Here is an 18,099-nt window from a genome sequence, read left to right as displayed (position 1 = left end):
TATCTATCCATCTATCTATTATCTATTATCTGTCTTTCTATCTTTCTATTTGTCTATTATGTATCTATTATTTATCTATCTATTATCTATCTGTCTATCTATTATCTATTATCTATCTATTATCTATCTATTATCTATCTATCTATTATCTATCCATCTATCTATCTATCTATCTATCTGTCTGTGATGGGGTCACCTGTCTTTGGTCTCCCTGGTGGGCTTCACACTCCAGAACCCCCCTTGCAGTGTACAGAGTGCCCCACCCCTGCTGTGTCCTGCCCCACCCCTGCTGTGTCCCGCCCCTGCCATGTCCTGTCCCACCCCTGACATCTTCTGCCCTGCCCTTCCACCCAGCACCAGCAGAGGGGGCAAGTAGTCAGAGAGCAGAGCTGGTGCAGAACTGGATGGGCGACCCTGCAGCATCCCGCTGTTGCCTTGGTGATTGCACCTCTGCTCCGCACACTATTATTTATATGGTGTGATTCTGTCATATCAATAATTAACCCTTTCTGCCCCACAGGGGCACGATAACTTGCACCTGTTTCTGTTTAACCCCTGTCTTAAATCTGCGTGGACCCCGAGCCATGGCAGGGAACATCAGCCTTACGTGGGGGTATTTTGGAACGGCACGGTCCCCTCCCTCTACCCCTGGGCTCCCGGCCCCTGAAAACACTCCATTTTCAGCACAATGTTTTATCGCTGCTCTCGTTCCGATTCATTTCTGGTCTCACGGACGTTTTTACCACCTCAGGACGGGGCATTCATCCCACAACTCCAGGGTTTCCTTAACAACGATTCTCCTTTTAAATTTTTCGTGCGCCCGCACTAATTATATATTGTTTTTCTCCAAGGACAGATAGAGCTTCCCTTTCATTCTATTTTAAGATGCAGAGTCTGAATAAATAATAAAAACACATATTTTCTAATATAAACACACTTTAGATGAAAAGATACATTTTCACAGGTATGCCAGTCTTTTCCGCACCCGCTTTTGTAGACCACAACTCCCATCACCTTTATCAGCTTGGCTGAGGGTGATGGGTGCGGGGGGAGGGGTTGCTCTCTATGGCATAATGACTGACGAACCCCCCGTATATCTGCATTTTATTCATATTTTACTTTTTTTTTTTTTTACTTCTCTATTATTATTATTTTATTATTTATTATTATTATATAAATATTATTTATCAATTTTTTATTATTATTTTTTACTTTTACATTTTTTGTTATTTCTTTTCTTTTCTTTATTTTTTTTTACTTTTTATTATTTATTTAACCTTTTATATTTTTATTATTATTATTTATTTAACTTTTTATATTTTTAGGTACTTTTTTTTTATTATTATTTATTTTACTTTTCTGAGGCTCTTGGTTGGTTTCTCACCAATCAGGAGCACCCACTTTGCATGAATGGAGTGGCTTTTATTTCAAAGTGGGTCAAAAGAGCTTGCAATCTATTAACATTCCATGGCGCTGGTGGATGTGTGCGGCGATGGCGGTTGCCGGCAGAAGACTGGGGTCCCCGGGCCATGCGCAGCCCGACTGTACCACACCCATTATTGGCAGTGAATGGGTGAATGATGCTGCCCTCATGCCCCATGACAGCAGCATCATTCACCCCTTCACTGCCAGACGGAGGTTTCTTACAATAATGAGAAGATAAAATAGAAAAAACACTAAAAACTGTGCCCATCATCCCCGAGACTGGGGTAAAAACCCCTGAGAATCTGCCCCTTCACCCCGAGACTGGGGTAAAAACCCTGAGAATCTGCCCCTTCACCCCGAGACTGGGGTAAAAACCCTGAGAATCTGCCCCTTCACCCCGAGACTGGGGTAAAAACCCTGAGAATCTGCCCGTTTACCCTGAGACTGGGGTAAAAACCCCTGAGAATCTGCCCCTTCACCCCGAGACTGGGGTAAAAACCCTGAGAATCTGCCCGTTTACCCTGAGACTGGGGTAAAACCCTGAGAATCTGCACGTTTACCCTGAGACTGGGGTAAAAACCCCTGAGAATCTGCCCCTTCACCCCGAGACTGGGGTAAAAACCCTGAGAATCTGCCCCTTCACCCCGAGACTGGGGTAAAAACCCTGAGAATCTGCCCCTTCACCCCGAGACTGGGGTAAAAACCCTGAGAATCTGCCCCTTCACCCCGAGACTGGGGTAAAAACCCTGAGAATCTGCCCCTTCACCCCGAGACTGGGGTAAAAACCCTGAGAATCTGCCCATTCGCCCCGAGACTGGGGTAAAAACCCTGAGAATCTGCCCATTCACCCAGAGACTGGGGTACAAGCCCAGAGGATTTTCCCATTTGCCCCGAGACTGGGGTAAAAACCCTGAGAAACTGCCCATTCACCCCGAGACTGGGGTACAAGCCCGGAGGATTTGCCCATTTGCCCAGGGACCGGGGTAAACACTGCCAGTTCCTGGTATGGGGGTATATGTGCAGAGTACGGGCTATACAGTGAAAGCTGCAGTCATATCAGTCACATATACCGTAACGCAGTAATACTAAACACAAACACTGTGCACCTAAGAGCTGCCAGGAGCCAAGATGGCGGAGCTGGGCCAATGACGTAATCCCGGACAGCGTAGGCGGGGCGTGGTGGAGGTCGCGCGCTGGCTCTGTGCACGCGCCGCCGTGGTTGGCAGAAAAGGAAGGCGGGCGGCAGCAGGAGGTAACGGGACCGGGAGAGATAACGGGGGTGGCGGGAAGAGAACCGGAGAATGGGGGAAAGATTAGGGGCAGAGACCCCCGAGTTGGGGGGCGGGAAACAGTGCGGACCAGAGGACAAAGCGCTTCGCAACCAGAGGGTACCTGGAGGAGGACGGCGGCGGTAAAGGGGTATATATACAGTGTGTGTGTGTGTGACAGGCGGGGGGTATATATATATACAGTGTGTGTGACAGGCGGGGGGTATATATATATACAGTGTGTGTGACAGGCGGGGGGTATATATACAGTGTGTGTGTGACAGGCGGGGGGTATATATACAGTGTGTGTGTGACAGGCGGGGGGTATATATACAGTGTGTGTGTGACAGGCAGGGGGGTATGTATACAGTGTGTGTGACAGGCAGGGGGGTATATATACAGTGTGTGTGACAGGCAGGGGGGTATATATACAGTGTGTGTGTGACAGGCGGGGGGTATATATACAGTGTGTGTGTGACAGGCAGGGGGGTATGTATACAGTGTGTGTGACAGGCGGGGGGTATATATACAGTGTGTGTGACAGGCAGGGGGGTATATATACAGTGTGTGTGACAGGCGGGGGGGTATATATACAGTGTGTGTGACAGGCGGGGGGGTATATATACAGTGTGTGTGACGGGGGGGTATATATACAGTGTGTGTGTGACAGGCGGGGGGGTATATATACAGTGTGTGTGACAGGCGGGGGGTATAAATACAGTGTGTGTGTGACAGGCAGGTGGTATATATACAGTGTGTGTGTGACAGGCGGGGGGTATATATACAGTGTGTGTGTGACAGGTGGGGGGGTATATATACAGTGTGTGTGACAGGCGGGGGGTATATATACATTGTGTGTGTGTGACAGGTGGGGGGGTATATATACAGTGTGTGTGTGTGACAGGCGGGGGTATATATACAGTGTGTTTGTGACAGGCGGGGTGTATATATACAGTGTGTGTGACAGGCGGGGGTATATATACAGTGTGTGTGTGTGACAGGCGGGGGGCATATATACAGTGTGTGTGTGACAGGCGGGGGTATATATACAGTCTGTGTGTGACAGGCAGGGGGTATATATGCAGTATGTATGTGTGTGACAGGCGGGGGGTATATATATACAGTGTGTGTGTGTGACAGGCGGGGGGTATATATACAGTGTGTGTGACAGGCGGGGGTATATATACAGTGTGTGTGACAGGCAGGGGGTATTTATACAGTGTGTGTGACAGGCGGAGGGTATATATATAGTGTGTGTGTGACAGGCAGGGGGTATATATACAGTGTGTGTGTGACAGGCGGGGGTATGTATACAGTGTGTGTGTGACAGGCAGGGGGTATATATACAGTGTGTGTGTGACAGGCGGGGGTATATATACAGTGTGTGTGTGACAGGCGGGGGTATATATACAGTGTGTGTGTGACAGGCGGGGGTATATATACAGTGTGTGTGACAGGCGGGGGGTATATATACAGTGTGTGTGACAGGCGGGGGGTATATATACAGTGTGTGTGTGACAGGCGGTGGGTATATATACAGTGTGTGTTTGACAGGCAGGGGGGTATGTATACAGTGTGTGTGACAGGCAGGGGGGTATATATACAGTGTGTGTGACAGGCGGGGGGTATATATATACAGTGTGTGTGTGTGTGACAGGCGGGGGTATATATACAGTGTGTGTGACAGGCGGGGGTATATATACAGTGTGTGTGACAGGCAGGGGGTATTTATACAGTGTGTGTGACAGGCGGAGGGTATATATATAGTGTGTGTGTGACAGGCGGGGGTATATATACAGTGTGTGTGTGACAGGCAGGGGGGTATATATACAGTGTGTGTGTGACAGGCGGGGGTATATATACAGTGTGTGTGTGACAGGCAGGGGGGTATATATACAGTGTGTGTGTGACAGGCGGGGGGTATATATACAGTGTGTGAGACGGGGGGGTATATATACAGTGTGTGTGTGACAGGCGGGGGTATGTATACAGTGTGTGTGTGACAGGCAGGGGGTATATATACAGTGTGTGTGTGACAGTAAGGGGGTATATATACAGTGTGTGTGACAGGCGGGGGGGTATATATACAGTGTGTGTGTGACAGGCGGGGGGGTATATATACAGTGTGTGTGTGACAGGCGGGGGGGTATATATACAGTGTGTGTGTGACAGGCGGGGGGGTATGTATACAGTGTGTGTGACAGGCGGGGGGTATATATACAGTGTGTGTGTGACAGGCGGGGGGGTATATATACAGTGTGTGTGTGACAGGCGGGGGGGTATATATACAGTGTGTGTGTGACAGGCGGGGGGGTATATATACAGTGTGTGTGACAGGCGGGGGAGTATATATACAGTGTGTGTGACAGGCGAGGGGTATATATACAGTGTGTGTGACAGGCGGGGGATATATATACAGTGTGTGTGTGACAGGCGGGGGGTATATATACAGTGTGTGTGTGACAGGCGGGGGGGTATATATACAGTGTGTGTGACGGCGGGGGGGTATATATACAGTGTGTGTGACAGGCGGGGGGGTATATATACAGTGTGTGTGTGACAGGCGGGGGGGTATATATACAGTGTGTGTGTGACAGGCGGGGGGGTATATATACAGTGTGTGTGTGACAGGCGGGGGGGTATATATACAGTGTGTGTGTGACAGGCGGGGGGGTATATATACAGTGTGTGTGACAGGCGGGGGGGTATACATATACAGTGTGTGTGACAGGCGAGGGTTATATATACAGTGTGTGTGACAGGCGGGGGATATATATACAGTGTGTGTGTGACAGGCGGGGGGGTATATATACAGTGTGTGTGTGACAGGCGGGGGGGTATATATACAGTGTGTGTGTGACAGGCGGGGGGGTATATATACAGTGTGTGTGACAGGCGGGGGGGTATACATATACAGTGTGTGTGACAGGCGAGGGTTATATATACAGTGTGTGTGACAGGCGGGGGATATATATACAGTGTGTGTGTGACAGGCGGGGGGTATATATACAGTGTGTGTGACAGGCGGGCGGTATATATATATATATATATATCTATATATATCTATATATATATCTATATATATCTATATATATATATATCTATATATATCTATATATATATATATATATATACATATACATATACATATACAGTGTGTGTGACAGGCGGGGGATATATACACAGGGTATACTGTGGGTACGTCTCTGTACATGTAACGTGTACATACTACATGTGATCCGCACGTGTTATATGCTGTGTGTGGTGTCTGGTGATGACACCGCTTTCCAAGCTTTGGTCTATAAAGAAGCCGTGTTAGCGTTGCGTGTACATTATATGTCATGGTTATCTTCCTGTGAAGTTAAACCTCCTTACCCCACGCCTGTAGCACTGGACTTAGGATAAATGGGTTTGCGGTGCCATCACCATGGCAACCAGTGCAATGTCTGCGCAGATTGCTTTTCTTTTACTGTTTTTTTTTTATTCAGGCTGCTGGCCCGTTTTCGCGCGAGTGCCTGGTTGTGGGGTTTTGTATCCTGTGTGTGTCTCATGTGTCAGGCGACTCAGCCCATGTGCTGAACACGTGATTTCACAACATGTATGTAGAAGTATTTCTGTGTGTATACAGAGTACCGGGCATGACGTGTAATCATGGGTTTTAGCACGTGATCCTCTGTGATAACAGAACACGCAGTCATGTAACAGGTCAGAGCCGAGTTAAATACAAAGAGGTACAGTGGCCCCTATGGGCGGTGCCAGGTGGTTAGCACAATGGCCTGTAAGTAGTCTCTGTGGCCCCTATGGGCGGTGCCAGCCTGTAAGTAGTCTCTGTGGCCCCTATGGGCGGTGCCAGCCTGTAAGTAGTCTCTGTGGCCCCTATGGGCGGTGCCAGCCTGTAAGTCGTCGCCCCTCTGAGTGTAACGTCCGGCAAAAGGCTTCATACCCCAGAGCTGGCAGATGTGCCCCTCCACCCGTAGATACCCCTGAAGGTTGGCGGCAGGAATATTATACAATATTAAACCCCTGCTAAGCTGTATGGAAGTGTGTTCTCTCTCCATGACATGTTACATGTGCAGATACCGGATCCCGTGTCTCATCACGTCAGCCGGTGATCCGTGTCTTTCCTCCAGGCGGTAAACACGTTAATGGCCCCCGCGTGCAGTCGGCGTGTAATTACCCCGCCGCCCGTAGGCACGGACCCTTTCACTGCCAACTCCACAGAGCTGGGGCAAAATCCATCCATAAAGAAGCCTTTGACCGCTGACCTATTATACTAAAGTTACTGAAAAGTGATTTAATCTCCGTGGCAACAGAATGGTCCACCCGCTCAGTACTTCCCATTGGCTGCAGGAGCGATTAGAACGCTGCAGACTGTATGTATGGCGTCTCCAGAGCGCGTAATGTGACGGGACCTTTACTGTCTGCCGGCCAATCATACTACAGCTACCTGCCGAGATTTATCTGACCGTTTGGGGGGGGGGTTAAATAATTACATTTTTGTATTCATTTTTTTAAATTGGATTTTTTTTATTTAATTTCTTTTACATTTTTGTATTCATTTTTTTGTCATTTTTTTAAATTGGAATTTTTGTATTCATTTTTTAACTGTCATTTTTTTATTCATTTTTTTGTCATTTTTATATTCATTTTTTTTATTGTCATTTTTGTATTTCATTTTTTAATTGTAATTTTAGTATTCATTTTTTTAATTGGAATTTTTGTATTTCATTTGTTTTTTAATTTTACTTTTTGTATTCATGGACTGCGTGACATTTATTTGTGGGGCGCCAGCTACTTTTATTGTAATTTTTTTTGTAGAAACCCTATAAATGCCAAAGGCCGGGGGTCCTACTGCTCCCCCCGGTACCCGTGTGTACGCTGATCATCCCTGTGGCATATCCCCGCCGACCCCTGCCCTGCAGTTTTTTTGGGAAGAATTTGCTTTTGGTTTTTAAAATTTCTTTTCTGTTTGTTTTTTTATTTTTTGCTCCTGGGTCGCAGGGGACGGGGGGCTTTGTCAGCAGTATGTGGCTCGTGGGGTATTTAGGACCTAACGTTAGAGGCCGGCGGGAGAGCAGATTCCAGAGGGAGACCGCCAAGCCGCGCAAAAAAAAATCATGCAACTTCTTCCTTTTGTCTTCAGCCTCGTTTTGGCTCAGTTCTGACTTTTAATCTTTTGTTTTTATGACGCCTCCTGCGGGGGTCCGCGGCGCGGGGTCCGTGTCCTGATTAAGCGGATCAGTGGACGTTACCTGCAGCTCCCGGCGATTCGGTTAAATCCTTCATTAATTCACGTTTTTTGCTGCAATGCAGAGACGGACTTAATCCTGTAAGAACCCGGAAGTGCAGCACGTGAGTGCAGCCGGGGCTCTGGGTCACTAATCGCTAAACGGCGTTGCCAGCGGAGTGCCCACTGAGAGAGGGCCTTAGATGCCCCGGGAGTGGGGAGACCTGGTGGCTGGTACTCTGCGTGTCACTATATGGATTAGTTACCGGGGGCGGATCGTATATATGGCACCCCCCACCATTGGCCACTTGCCGCTCCATAACTCACATACTAACACACACGCGCCCGCCGACACGCGTACTACCACACACGCACACGGCGACTCGCATACTAACACACACGCACACGGCGACACGCGTACTAACACACACACGGCGACACGCGTACTAACACACACACGGCGACACGCGTACTAACACACACACAGCGACACGCGTACTAACACACACACAGCGACACGCGTACTAACACACACACGGCGACACGCGTACTAACACACACACGGCGACACGCGTACTAACACACACACACACACACACACACTCATATTATCACACATGCTACCGCCGACACAGTAGCTGTGTGAGTCCTTGTCTGTATGCTATAGGTCTCTGGAGGTGTTTGCCCCGCGCCTGTCCGGTTTGCCCCGTGTCTGTCTCAGAGACCTGTGTTTTACCCCCTTATCTCACTGCTTGTTTCCTTCTTTAGGATGATTGAAGAGAGCAGTAAGAGGAGGAGGACGATGGCTGAGAAGAGGCAGCTCTTCATGGAAATGAGTGAGTCCTGTCATTCCCTGTACCTGTCGCGTATCCCCCCCCCCATACCTGTCGCGTATCCCCCCCCCGTACCGGTCGCGTATTCCCCACCCGTACCTGTCGTGTACCCCCCCCCCGTACCTGCCTCCTGTCTGGTCAGAGGGTAATACAGTGAGGGTATTAAACATGCGCGGGATAGACATACGGCTCCTGAAGACGAGACCAACGACTGATTAAGGTTTATAGCTGGACATAGCGGACGATCTGCGGGGGGGGTCTCTGTGTATATGGTGATCCCTGCCTTTGATGGTCTCTACGGTCTTTTTCCTCCGTTTCTAGGGGCGCAGAATTTCGATGTGATCAGACTCTCCACGTACCGGACGGCCTGTAAGCTCCGATTCGTGCAGAAAAGGTGTAATTGTAAGTTTCTGCGGCAGAATGAAGTCTCCGAGGTACTCTCAGGCGTACGAAGCGGGGCCTGTTCTGTAAATAACTGTCAGCTGAGCCGTATGGATAGGGTCGCCTTCTGGCCGGTATTTCACCAGCACAGCCGGTATTTAGAGCACCCTGCCCGTATCGGTATATTCAAAATACCGGCTATGCAACCGCCGGTATTTTTTGCAGGGCAGACCGGTGATTGTCAGGAGGGGGAGCACCCATTAGAACACTCCCCCTCCTGCCGCTCTGTCTTTAGCGCAGCGCTACGTGCCGTGACGGCGTGATTGGCGGAAGCTGAGCGCTGGGGGGAAGTGATGTTTAATTTCATGACGTCACTTCCCCCAGCGCTCTGGAGTCTGGCAGCATCTGCAGACCGGCCGGCCTGTGCAAGCTCGCTGCCTGTGGACTCGGACGGAAAAGCCTTATGTGCCAACTCCTGCCTGCACTGATAAAAGTAAACTGTTTCTATGACAGGAAATATTGGGGGGAGGGAAGGTAGGTGCACATTATGTTTCTGTGACAGGAAATATTGGGGGGTAGGTGCACATTATGTTTCTGACAGGAAATATTGGGGGGTGCACATTATGTTTCTGTGACAGGAAATATTGGGGGGTGCACATTATGTTTCTGTGACAGGAAATATTGAGGGGTGCACATTATGTTTCTGTGACAGGAAATATTGGGGGGAGGTAGGTGCACATTATGTTTCTGTGACAGGAAATATTGGGGGGGAGGTAGGTGCACATTATGTTTCTGTGACAGGAAATATTGGGGGTGCACATTATGTTTCTGTGACAAGAAATATTGGGGGGTAGGTTACATTATGTTTCTGTGACGGGAAATATTGGGGGGTAGGTTACATTATGTTTCTGTGACAGGAAATATTGGGGGTAGGTGCACATTGTTTCTGTGACAGGAAATATTGGGGGGGTAGGTGCACATTATGTTTCTGTGACAGGAAATATTGGGGGTAGGTGCACATTATGTTTCTGTGACAGGAAATATTGGGGGTAGGTGCACATTATGTTTCTGTGACAGGAAATATTGGGGGGTGCACATTATGTTTCTGTGACAGGAAATATTGGGGGGGAGGTAGGTGCACATTATGTTTCTGTGACAGGAAATATTGGGGGGTGCACATTATGTTTCTGTGACAGGAAATATTGGGGGGAGGTAGGTGCACATTATGTTTCTGTGACAGGAAATATTGGGGGGTAGGTGCACATTATGTTTCTGTGACAGGAAATATTGGGGGGGAAGGTAGGTGCACATTATGTTTCTGTGACAGGAAATATTGGGGGGAAGGTAGGTGCACATTATGTTTCTGTGACAGGAAATATTGGGGGGTGCACATTATGTTTCTGTGACAAGAAATATTGGGGGGGTAGGTGCACATTATGTTTCTGTGACAGGAAGTATTGGGGGTAGGTGCACATTATGTTTCTGTGACAGGAAATATTGGGGGGTAGGTGTACATTATGTTTCTGTGACAGGAAATATTGGGGGGGTGCACATTATGTTTCTGTGACAGGAAGTATTGGGGGGAGGTAGGTGCACATTATGTTTCTGTGACAGGAAATATTGGGGGGTGCACATTATGTTTCTGTGACAGGAAATATTGGGGGGTAGGTGCACATTGTTTCTGTGACAGGAAATATTGGGGGGTAGGTGCACATTATGTTTCTGTGACAGGAAATATTGGGGGGTGCACATTATGTTTCTGTGACAGGAAATATTGGGGGGGAGGTAGGTGCACATTATGTTTCTGTGACAGGAAATATTGTGGGGTGCACATTATGTTTCTGTGACAGGAAATATTGGGGGGAGGTAGGTGCACATTATGTTTCTCTGACAGGAAATATTGGGGGGTAGGTGCACATTATGTTTCTGTGACAGGAAATATTGGGGGGGAAGGTAGGTGCACATTATGTTTCTGTGACAGGAAATATTGGGGGGTGCACATTATGTTTCTGTGACAGGAATTATTGGGGGGTGCACATTATGTTTCTGTGACAGGAAATATTGGGGGGTAGGTGCACATTATGTTTCTGTGACACGAAGTATTGGGGGGAGGTAGGTGCACATTATGTTTCTGTGACAGGAAATATTGGGGGGGTGCACATTATGTTTCTGTGACAGGAAATATTGGGGGGAGGTAGGTGCACATTATGTTTCTGTGACAGGAAATATTGGGGGGGTAGGTGCACATTATGTTTCTGTGACAGGAAGTATTGGGGGGAGGTAGGTGCACATTATGTTTCTGTGACAGGAAATATTGGGGGGTGCACATTATGTTTCTGTGACAGGAAATATTGGGGGGAGGTAGGTGCACATTATGTTTCTGTGACAGGAAATATTGGGGGGTGCACATTATGTTTCTGTGACAGGAAATATTGGGGGGTAGGTGCACATTGTTTCTGTGACAGGAAATATTGGGGGGTAGGTGTACATTATGTTTCTGTGACAGGAAATATTGGGGGGAGGGAAGGTAGGTGCACATTATGTTTCTGTGACAGGAAATATTGGGGGGTGCACATTATGTTTCTGTGACAGGAAGTATTGGGGGGAGGTAGGTGCACATTATGTTTCTGTGACAGGAAATATTGGGGGGTAGGTGTACATTATGTTTCTGTGACAGGAAATATTGGGGGGAGGGAAGGTAGGTGCACATTATGTTTCTGTGACAGGAAATATTGGGGGGAGGGAAGGTAGGTGCACATTATGTTTGTGTGACAGGAAATATTGGGGGGTGCACATTATGTTTCTGTGACAGGAAGTATTGGGGGGAGGTAGGTGCACATTATGTTTCTGTGACAGGAAATATTGGGGGGTAGGTGTACATTATGTTTCTGTGACAGGAAATATTGGGGGGAGGGAAGGTAGGTGCACATTATGTTTCTGTGACAGGAAATATTGGGGGGAGGGAAGGTAGGTGCACATTATGTTTGTGTGACAGGAAATATTGGGGGGTAGGTGCACATAATGTTTCTGTGACAGGAAATATTGGGGGTAGGTGCACATTATGTTTCTGTGACAGGAAATATTGGGGGGAGGTAGGTGCACATTATGTTTCTGTGACAGGAAATATTGGGGGGTAGGTGCACATTGTTTCTGTGACAGGAAATATTGGGGGGTGCACAATGTTTCTGTGACAGGAAATATTGGGGGGGTAGGTGCACATTATGTTTCTGTGACAGGAAGTATTGGGGGGGAGGTAGGTGCACATTATGTTTCTGTGACAGGAAATATTGGGGGGGTAGGTGCACATTATGTTTCTGTGACAGGAAATATTGGGGGGTGCACATTATGTTTCTGTGACAGGAATTATTGGGGGGTGCACATTATGTTTCTGTGACAGGAAATATTGGGGGGTAGGTGCACATTATGTTTCTGTGACACGAAGTATTGGGGGGAGGTAGGTGCACATTATGTTTCTGTGACAGGAAATACCGTATTTGCTCGATTATAAGACGACCCTGATTATAAGACGACCCCCCAAAATCTGAATATTAACTTAGGAAAAAAAGAAAAAGCCTGAATATAAGACGACCCCAAAGGAAAAAAGTTTTACCAGTAAATGTTAATTCATGTAAACTATTTTTTTTAATAAAAGCTATGATTGAGAAAAAGATTTTTTTTGTTTTTATTTCTTGTATTTTCCAACCTGTCCCCCAGTTACACACATCTGCCCCCAGGCTTGCCACACCAATATGGCACTGTGGCCCATGATATGCCTTTTAACCCTCTATATGCCACTGTGCCCCATGGTATGCCTTTTGACCCCCTATGTGCCACTCTGCCTCCAGAAATGCCTTATACCCCTATATCCCATTCTGGCATTTAGGGGGTTAAAATGCATATTATGGGGCAGAGTGGCATATAGGGAGGTATAAGGCATTTCAGGAGGCAGAGTGGCATTAAGGGAGTTAAAAGGCATTGTATAGAGCACTCTGCCTCCAGAAATGCCTTATACCCCTATATGCCACTCTGCCATTTAGGGGGTTAAAAGGCATATTATGGGGCAGAGTGGCATATAGGGAGGTATAAGGCATTTCAGGAGGCAGAGTGCACTATTAAATGCCCCCTTAACGCCACTCCAGAAATGACCTATGCCCCCATTTAACACACACACACACACCCTATACCCCCATTTAACTAACACACACACACTCTCTCTCTCTCTCACCCCCCCTCTCTCACCCCCCTTCCCCCGCTCTCCCCCCCTCTCTTACCGGTGCTTCCAGCCGGGGCAGCGGGTTGACGTCGCCTTCTGCTGCAGCCGGAAGGGGGTGTGGCTAGCAGCGGGGGTTTGTATGCGTCCGTCGCGTATACTTTCCCCGGCTGTCAGAGATCTGAGTTCCCCGCACCGGAGCGGGGAACTCTGATCTCTGACAGTCGGGGAAGGTCTATGCGACGGACGCAGACAACCCCCGCTGCTAGCCACACCTCCTTCCGGCTGCAGCGGACGTTGTCTACGCGGATCGCGTAGACGTCAACCCGCTGCCCCGGCAACACTGCAGGAAGCACCGGTAAGTGTGTGTATGATGGGGGGGGGTCGGGTGAGACAGGAGGATCCAGGTCCCCTGCAGCGGTGCGGGGGATCTGGATCTTAGTCTCCTAATCAGACCTCTATTTGAGGTCTGATTAGAAGACGACCCCGATTAGAAGACGAGGGGTATTTTTCAGAGCATTTGCTCTGAAAAAAACCTCGTCTTATAATCGAGCAAATACGGTATTGGGGGGGGTGCACATTATGTTTCTGTGACAGGAAATATTGGGGGGAGGTAGGTGCACATTATGTTTCTGTGACAGGAAATATTGGGGGGGTAGGTGCACATTATGTTTCTGTGACAGGAAGTATTGGGGGGAGGTAGGTGCACATTATGTTTCTGTGACAGGAAGTATTGGGGGGAGGTAGGTGCACATTATGTTTCTGTGACAGGAAATATTGGGGGGGTGCACATTATGTTTCTGTGACAGGAAATATTGGGGGGTAGGTGCACATTATGTTTCTGTGACAGGAAGTATTGGGGGGTGCACATTATGTTTCTGTGACACGAAGTATTGGGGGGTAGGTGCACATTATGTTTCTGTGACAGGAAATATTGCGGGGGTGCACATTATGTTTCTGTGACAGGAAATATTGGGGGGGAGGTAGGTGCACATTGTGTTTCTGTGACAGGAAATATTGGGGGGGTGCACATTATGTTTCTGTGACAGGAAATATTGGAGGGAAGGTAGGTGCACATTATGTTTCTGTGACAGGAAATATTGGGGGGGTAGGGGCACATTGTTTCTGTGACAGGAAATATTGGGGGGATAGGTGTACATTATGTTTCTGTGATGTCACGCATATATAATTAATTATGCAAATTAGCATGGCCAGTATTTTTTTTGCAAGAAAGGTGGCAACCCTACGTACGGAAGATGATGATGATGGTGGTGGTGGTCGTTGCGGGGCTACCCTACTAAGGTGCCCATTATGTAGTCCGCTGGCTCATATTACATCATGTGATGCAGAGAAATGTAAATAAGCTCAATAATGATTTACTTGCACATGACATCATTTATCCTGTATTGGGTTCGGTTTCATTAAAATGATTTTTTTGAATGCAATACGCAGGCCAGAGTTTTTCTCTTTTTAAGGCCACGCCTCCACTTTGCCTTGTATTACGTGTGGAGTTGGCGTGTGAGCGAGCGCTCGCTCCCTCTCTGCTGGCACAGGGGCAATCAGCCCGGTCTCATCAGCCTCTCTCTGCTGGCACAGATGCGGTTGCCATGCTGTCTCTTTGCTTGCGCAGGTAATTTGCGCCGGTGCAAGCGATTAGCGCTCGAGCCTTGTTGTCCCCTTGCTGCACGCAGAGCGCTTCCAGGCCAGAGAGGGGGCATTTTGCTGTTTCCCCGGGGTTAAAGGGACCGTATCGGGGATATAACTTGTGCTCTTCCGTGTTTCAGTGCACCTCGTGGACATCTGGAACATGATAGAAGCCTTCCGTGACAACGGCCTCAACACGCTGGATCACAACACGGAGATTAACGTCTCTCGGCTGGAGACCATTATCTCCTCCATATACTTCCAGCTGAACAAGCGCCTTCCGTCCAGCCACCAGATCGGCGTGGAGCAGTCCATCAGCCTGCTGCTCAACTTCATGATCGCCGCCTACGACAGGTGAGCGCGGGGAGGTGACGGGGGCATGAGGGCGGCGGGGAGGGGACGGGAGCATGAGGGCGGCGGGGAGGGGACGGGGGCATGAGGGCGGCGGGGAGGGGACAGGGGCATGAGGGCAGCCGGGAGGGACGCTCCTCTTAGCTTCTCGTTCTGATTAATTAACCCCGCGGCCCCCCTTTGGTGTGGAAGGGTCTCTGGCGTGGTGGATATGCAGTGGTTTCTTGATATATATTAAATATCTTATATATTAAAATGTTATTATATTGTAGTGAAGGCCACGGGAAGCTGACCGTGTTCTCTGTGAAAGCCATCCTGGCCGCCATGTGCGGGGGGAAGATCCTGGACAAGCTGCGATGTGAGTATTCAGGGGCCGCTCATGGGGCCGCGCTGCCGCCCCCCCCAAAAAAAAAAAAAACTCGCCCCAATGGGTATGGAGTTGCTTTTGGAGACAGCCCTTTGGAATTCTGACACCCAGCTGTATCGATGCCACGGCCGGCGACTGCATCGAGAAGCTGTCGGTCTAGAGAAGGGTCTGGAGCAGCCCTGGCCCAAGAGCATGAACGCAGCCCCGTGCCGTGTCTAAATCAGCAGCCACGTGCAAAGCCGTAATTAAAAAAGAGACATGCCCCGTGCATGTGTGCGTGTCGTAGACGTGTCCACATTAGCAGAGGTGGATCTCATTGCCTTAAGCACCTGTGCCGGGCCGTGTCACGTGTGTTGCGTGTGCGTGCCGCGTGTCTCAGTAACCGCTCAGGTCCGTGACTTGTCTTTATTTTGCCCCCAGAAGGCTCTGTGGCTAGCGCCCCCTGCTGGAGACTCTGTGCTCAGGTTGGTGTGTGCAGAGTGTGAGCTCACTAACCGAGACAGGAACAGCTCCCGATAGCTGGATCTAACCATGTAACACAAAGTAGCTGCCGACACTCACCCAGACACACACTCAGTCCTCACAGTCTCTGAGTGAAGTACTGGGTAAGACATGCCCACTGCCTGCCCTTTTCCCCTCCCACTCACAGTTTTATGCTACCTGTACCTGTCCTTATTGACAGCTAGACCCACCCCTGGTGCTGCTAACCCCGCCCACATACACAGCTAGCTCTTCATTTTCCCCATTGCCGCGGTTCCTAACCCGATATCTGGTTTTTGGCCGTTACCGCCTCTGCTGGCTGGTGTTTCCACTAACAGAGAACTGGTTTGTTTGTGCAATTAACAGCTTGGTTTAATGGTCACTGCGGTCCACGAGCGAGATTCATAGAGAAGGGGTTGCCTCTGTCCTGTGGCCACCGTGGCAGATATGGCGTGCATGTGGCCCCCGTGGCAGGAGTGGGGCTGTTCATTCTCTTGCGTTTGTCAGATATCTTCTCCCAGGTTTCAGACTCCGGGGGTCTCCTCGTGTACGCCAGGTTTGACCACTTCCTGCGGGAGGTCCTCAAGCTTCCCACCACTGTCTTCGAGGGACCCTCGTTTGGCTACACGGAGCACTCGGTGCGAACATGCTTCCCGCCTCAGGTAAACATGCGCCGATGGTGCCGAGGGCCACTGAACCGCCAGGCCAGGTACATTCCTTGCTGGGGCAAACAAATGGGTTAATAGCCCTGATAGGGTTAAAGCCGGGGTAAATGGCTTGTTTGGGTAGCCGCGCATCATGCGGAGTGTTTCTTGGATGCCTGCGTTAAACACGCATGCTGATAGAAGCCGGTGGGCAGGACACGGCGCTGTCTCCTCCACCGCGATGCACGGGCCCCTGAACCCGCGCAGCCCCCCAGCATCCAGCAAAGTCCTCCTTTAATGCCCCCGTGCCGTGTCCTCGTGTCTGCGGTGAGCCTGCACGATTCTACGCTGCTGCTTTTGTTTTGCAGAAGAAGATCACGTTAAACATGTTTTTGGACACGGTGATGGCCGACCCTCCCCCCCAGTGCCTTGTCTGGTTACCTCTCATGCACAGACTCGCCCATGTAGAAAATGGTGAGTGTGGGAGAGTGCAGTATCCGTGGGGGGGCAGTATCAGTATCATGGGGGGGGGCAGTATCTGTCACGGAGCTGGCTAGTCTGACCGACTGCCTCCGCTGTCTTGTGCTCCCTTAGCCTGGGACACCACACTTTCCCCAGTTCCCCAGTCACTCGCCGAGACTCAGTGTCGGGTAAAACCAAACGAAGACTGATTTATTTCTCACACACAGAGCTGGATATATCCAGCAAAACACACATTTACATAAAACAAGATATTGGGACACAAACCGCCCCCTTAATCTGCCTCCCAGAGACAACAGGGGCAGTAACAGGATTAACAATACAATAGGGTCCCAACCGCCACTATCTATTACTGGCCCAAATCAGTTCCAGGGATGGCCGGGGTAAATGTCTGTAGTGGTGGAACTGGAGGGAATGGGGGACAACATAATAATGCACCATGGGGTGGGGGGGGTCTGATATTAAAGTAAAAGAATGGTGGTCTCTCCCTGGTGGCAGATCCTGGCTGTCTGCCGGAGATAATCCCCTCAGCCAGTGATGAGATGATACTGCTGGGGTAGCCACAGAAGTCTCTACAAACCCAGGGCCCATCGTCAATAGGGAGGAGGCTGGCTGTCAGGCTTCTCCAGTGGTCCCAGTGATGGAGGCTTCCGTCACAGTATCCGCGTCATGGAGGGGTCCAGGATCCCCGTCATGGACGGGGCAGTATCCCCGTCATGGACGGGGCAGTATTCCTGTGGGAGCGGGCAGTATCCGTATTATGGGGGGCAGTATCCGCGTCATGGAGAG

The 18,099-nt window shown here is 49.3% G+C and overlaps 1 protein-coding gene across 1 annotated transcript in view; it reads left to right on the top strand.

Moving 5' to 3' along the window:
- The first annotated feature begins 2,613 nt into the window (after positions 1–2,613).
- DTNB (dystrobrevin beta) overlaps positions 2,614–18,099 on the top strand; it is a 27,911-nt gene continuing 12,425 nt past the window's right edge. The window contains exons 1-7 of the mRNA XM_053459777.1: positions 2,614–2,677; positions 8,689–8,756; positions 9,075–9,155; positions 15,129–15,342; positions 15,612–15,697; positions 16,694–16,848; positions 17,199–17,304. Coding sequence (XP_053315752.1) covers positions 8,690–8,756; positions 9,075–9,155; positions 15,129–15,342; positions 15,612–15,697; positions 16,694–16,848; positions 17,199–17,304 — 709 coding nt within the window. The 5' untranslated portion in view covers positions 2,614–2,677; position 8,689. The remainder of the gene's footprint in view (positions 2,678–8,688; positions 8,757–9,074; positions 9,156–15,128; positions 15,343–15,611; positions 15,698–16,693; positions 16,849–17,198; positions 17,305–18,099) is intronic.

This window comes from Spea bombifrons, chromosome 3 (assembly GCF_027358695.1).
Source record: "Spea bombifrons isolate aSpeBom1 chromosome 3, aSpeBom1.2.pri, whole genome shotgun sequence".
NCBI lineage: Eukaryota > Metazoa > Chordata > Amphibia > Anura > Pelobatidae > Spea > Spea bombifrons.
Note: the sequence above shows the minus strand (reverse complement) of the source record. Positions and strands in the feature narration are given on the sequence as shown.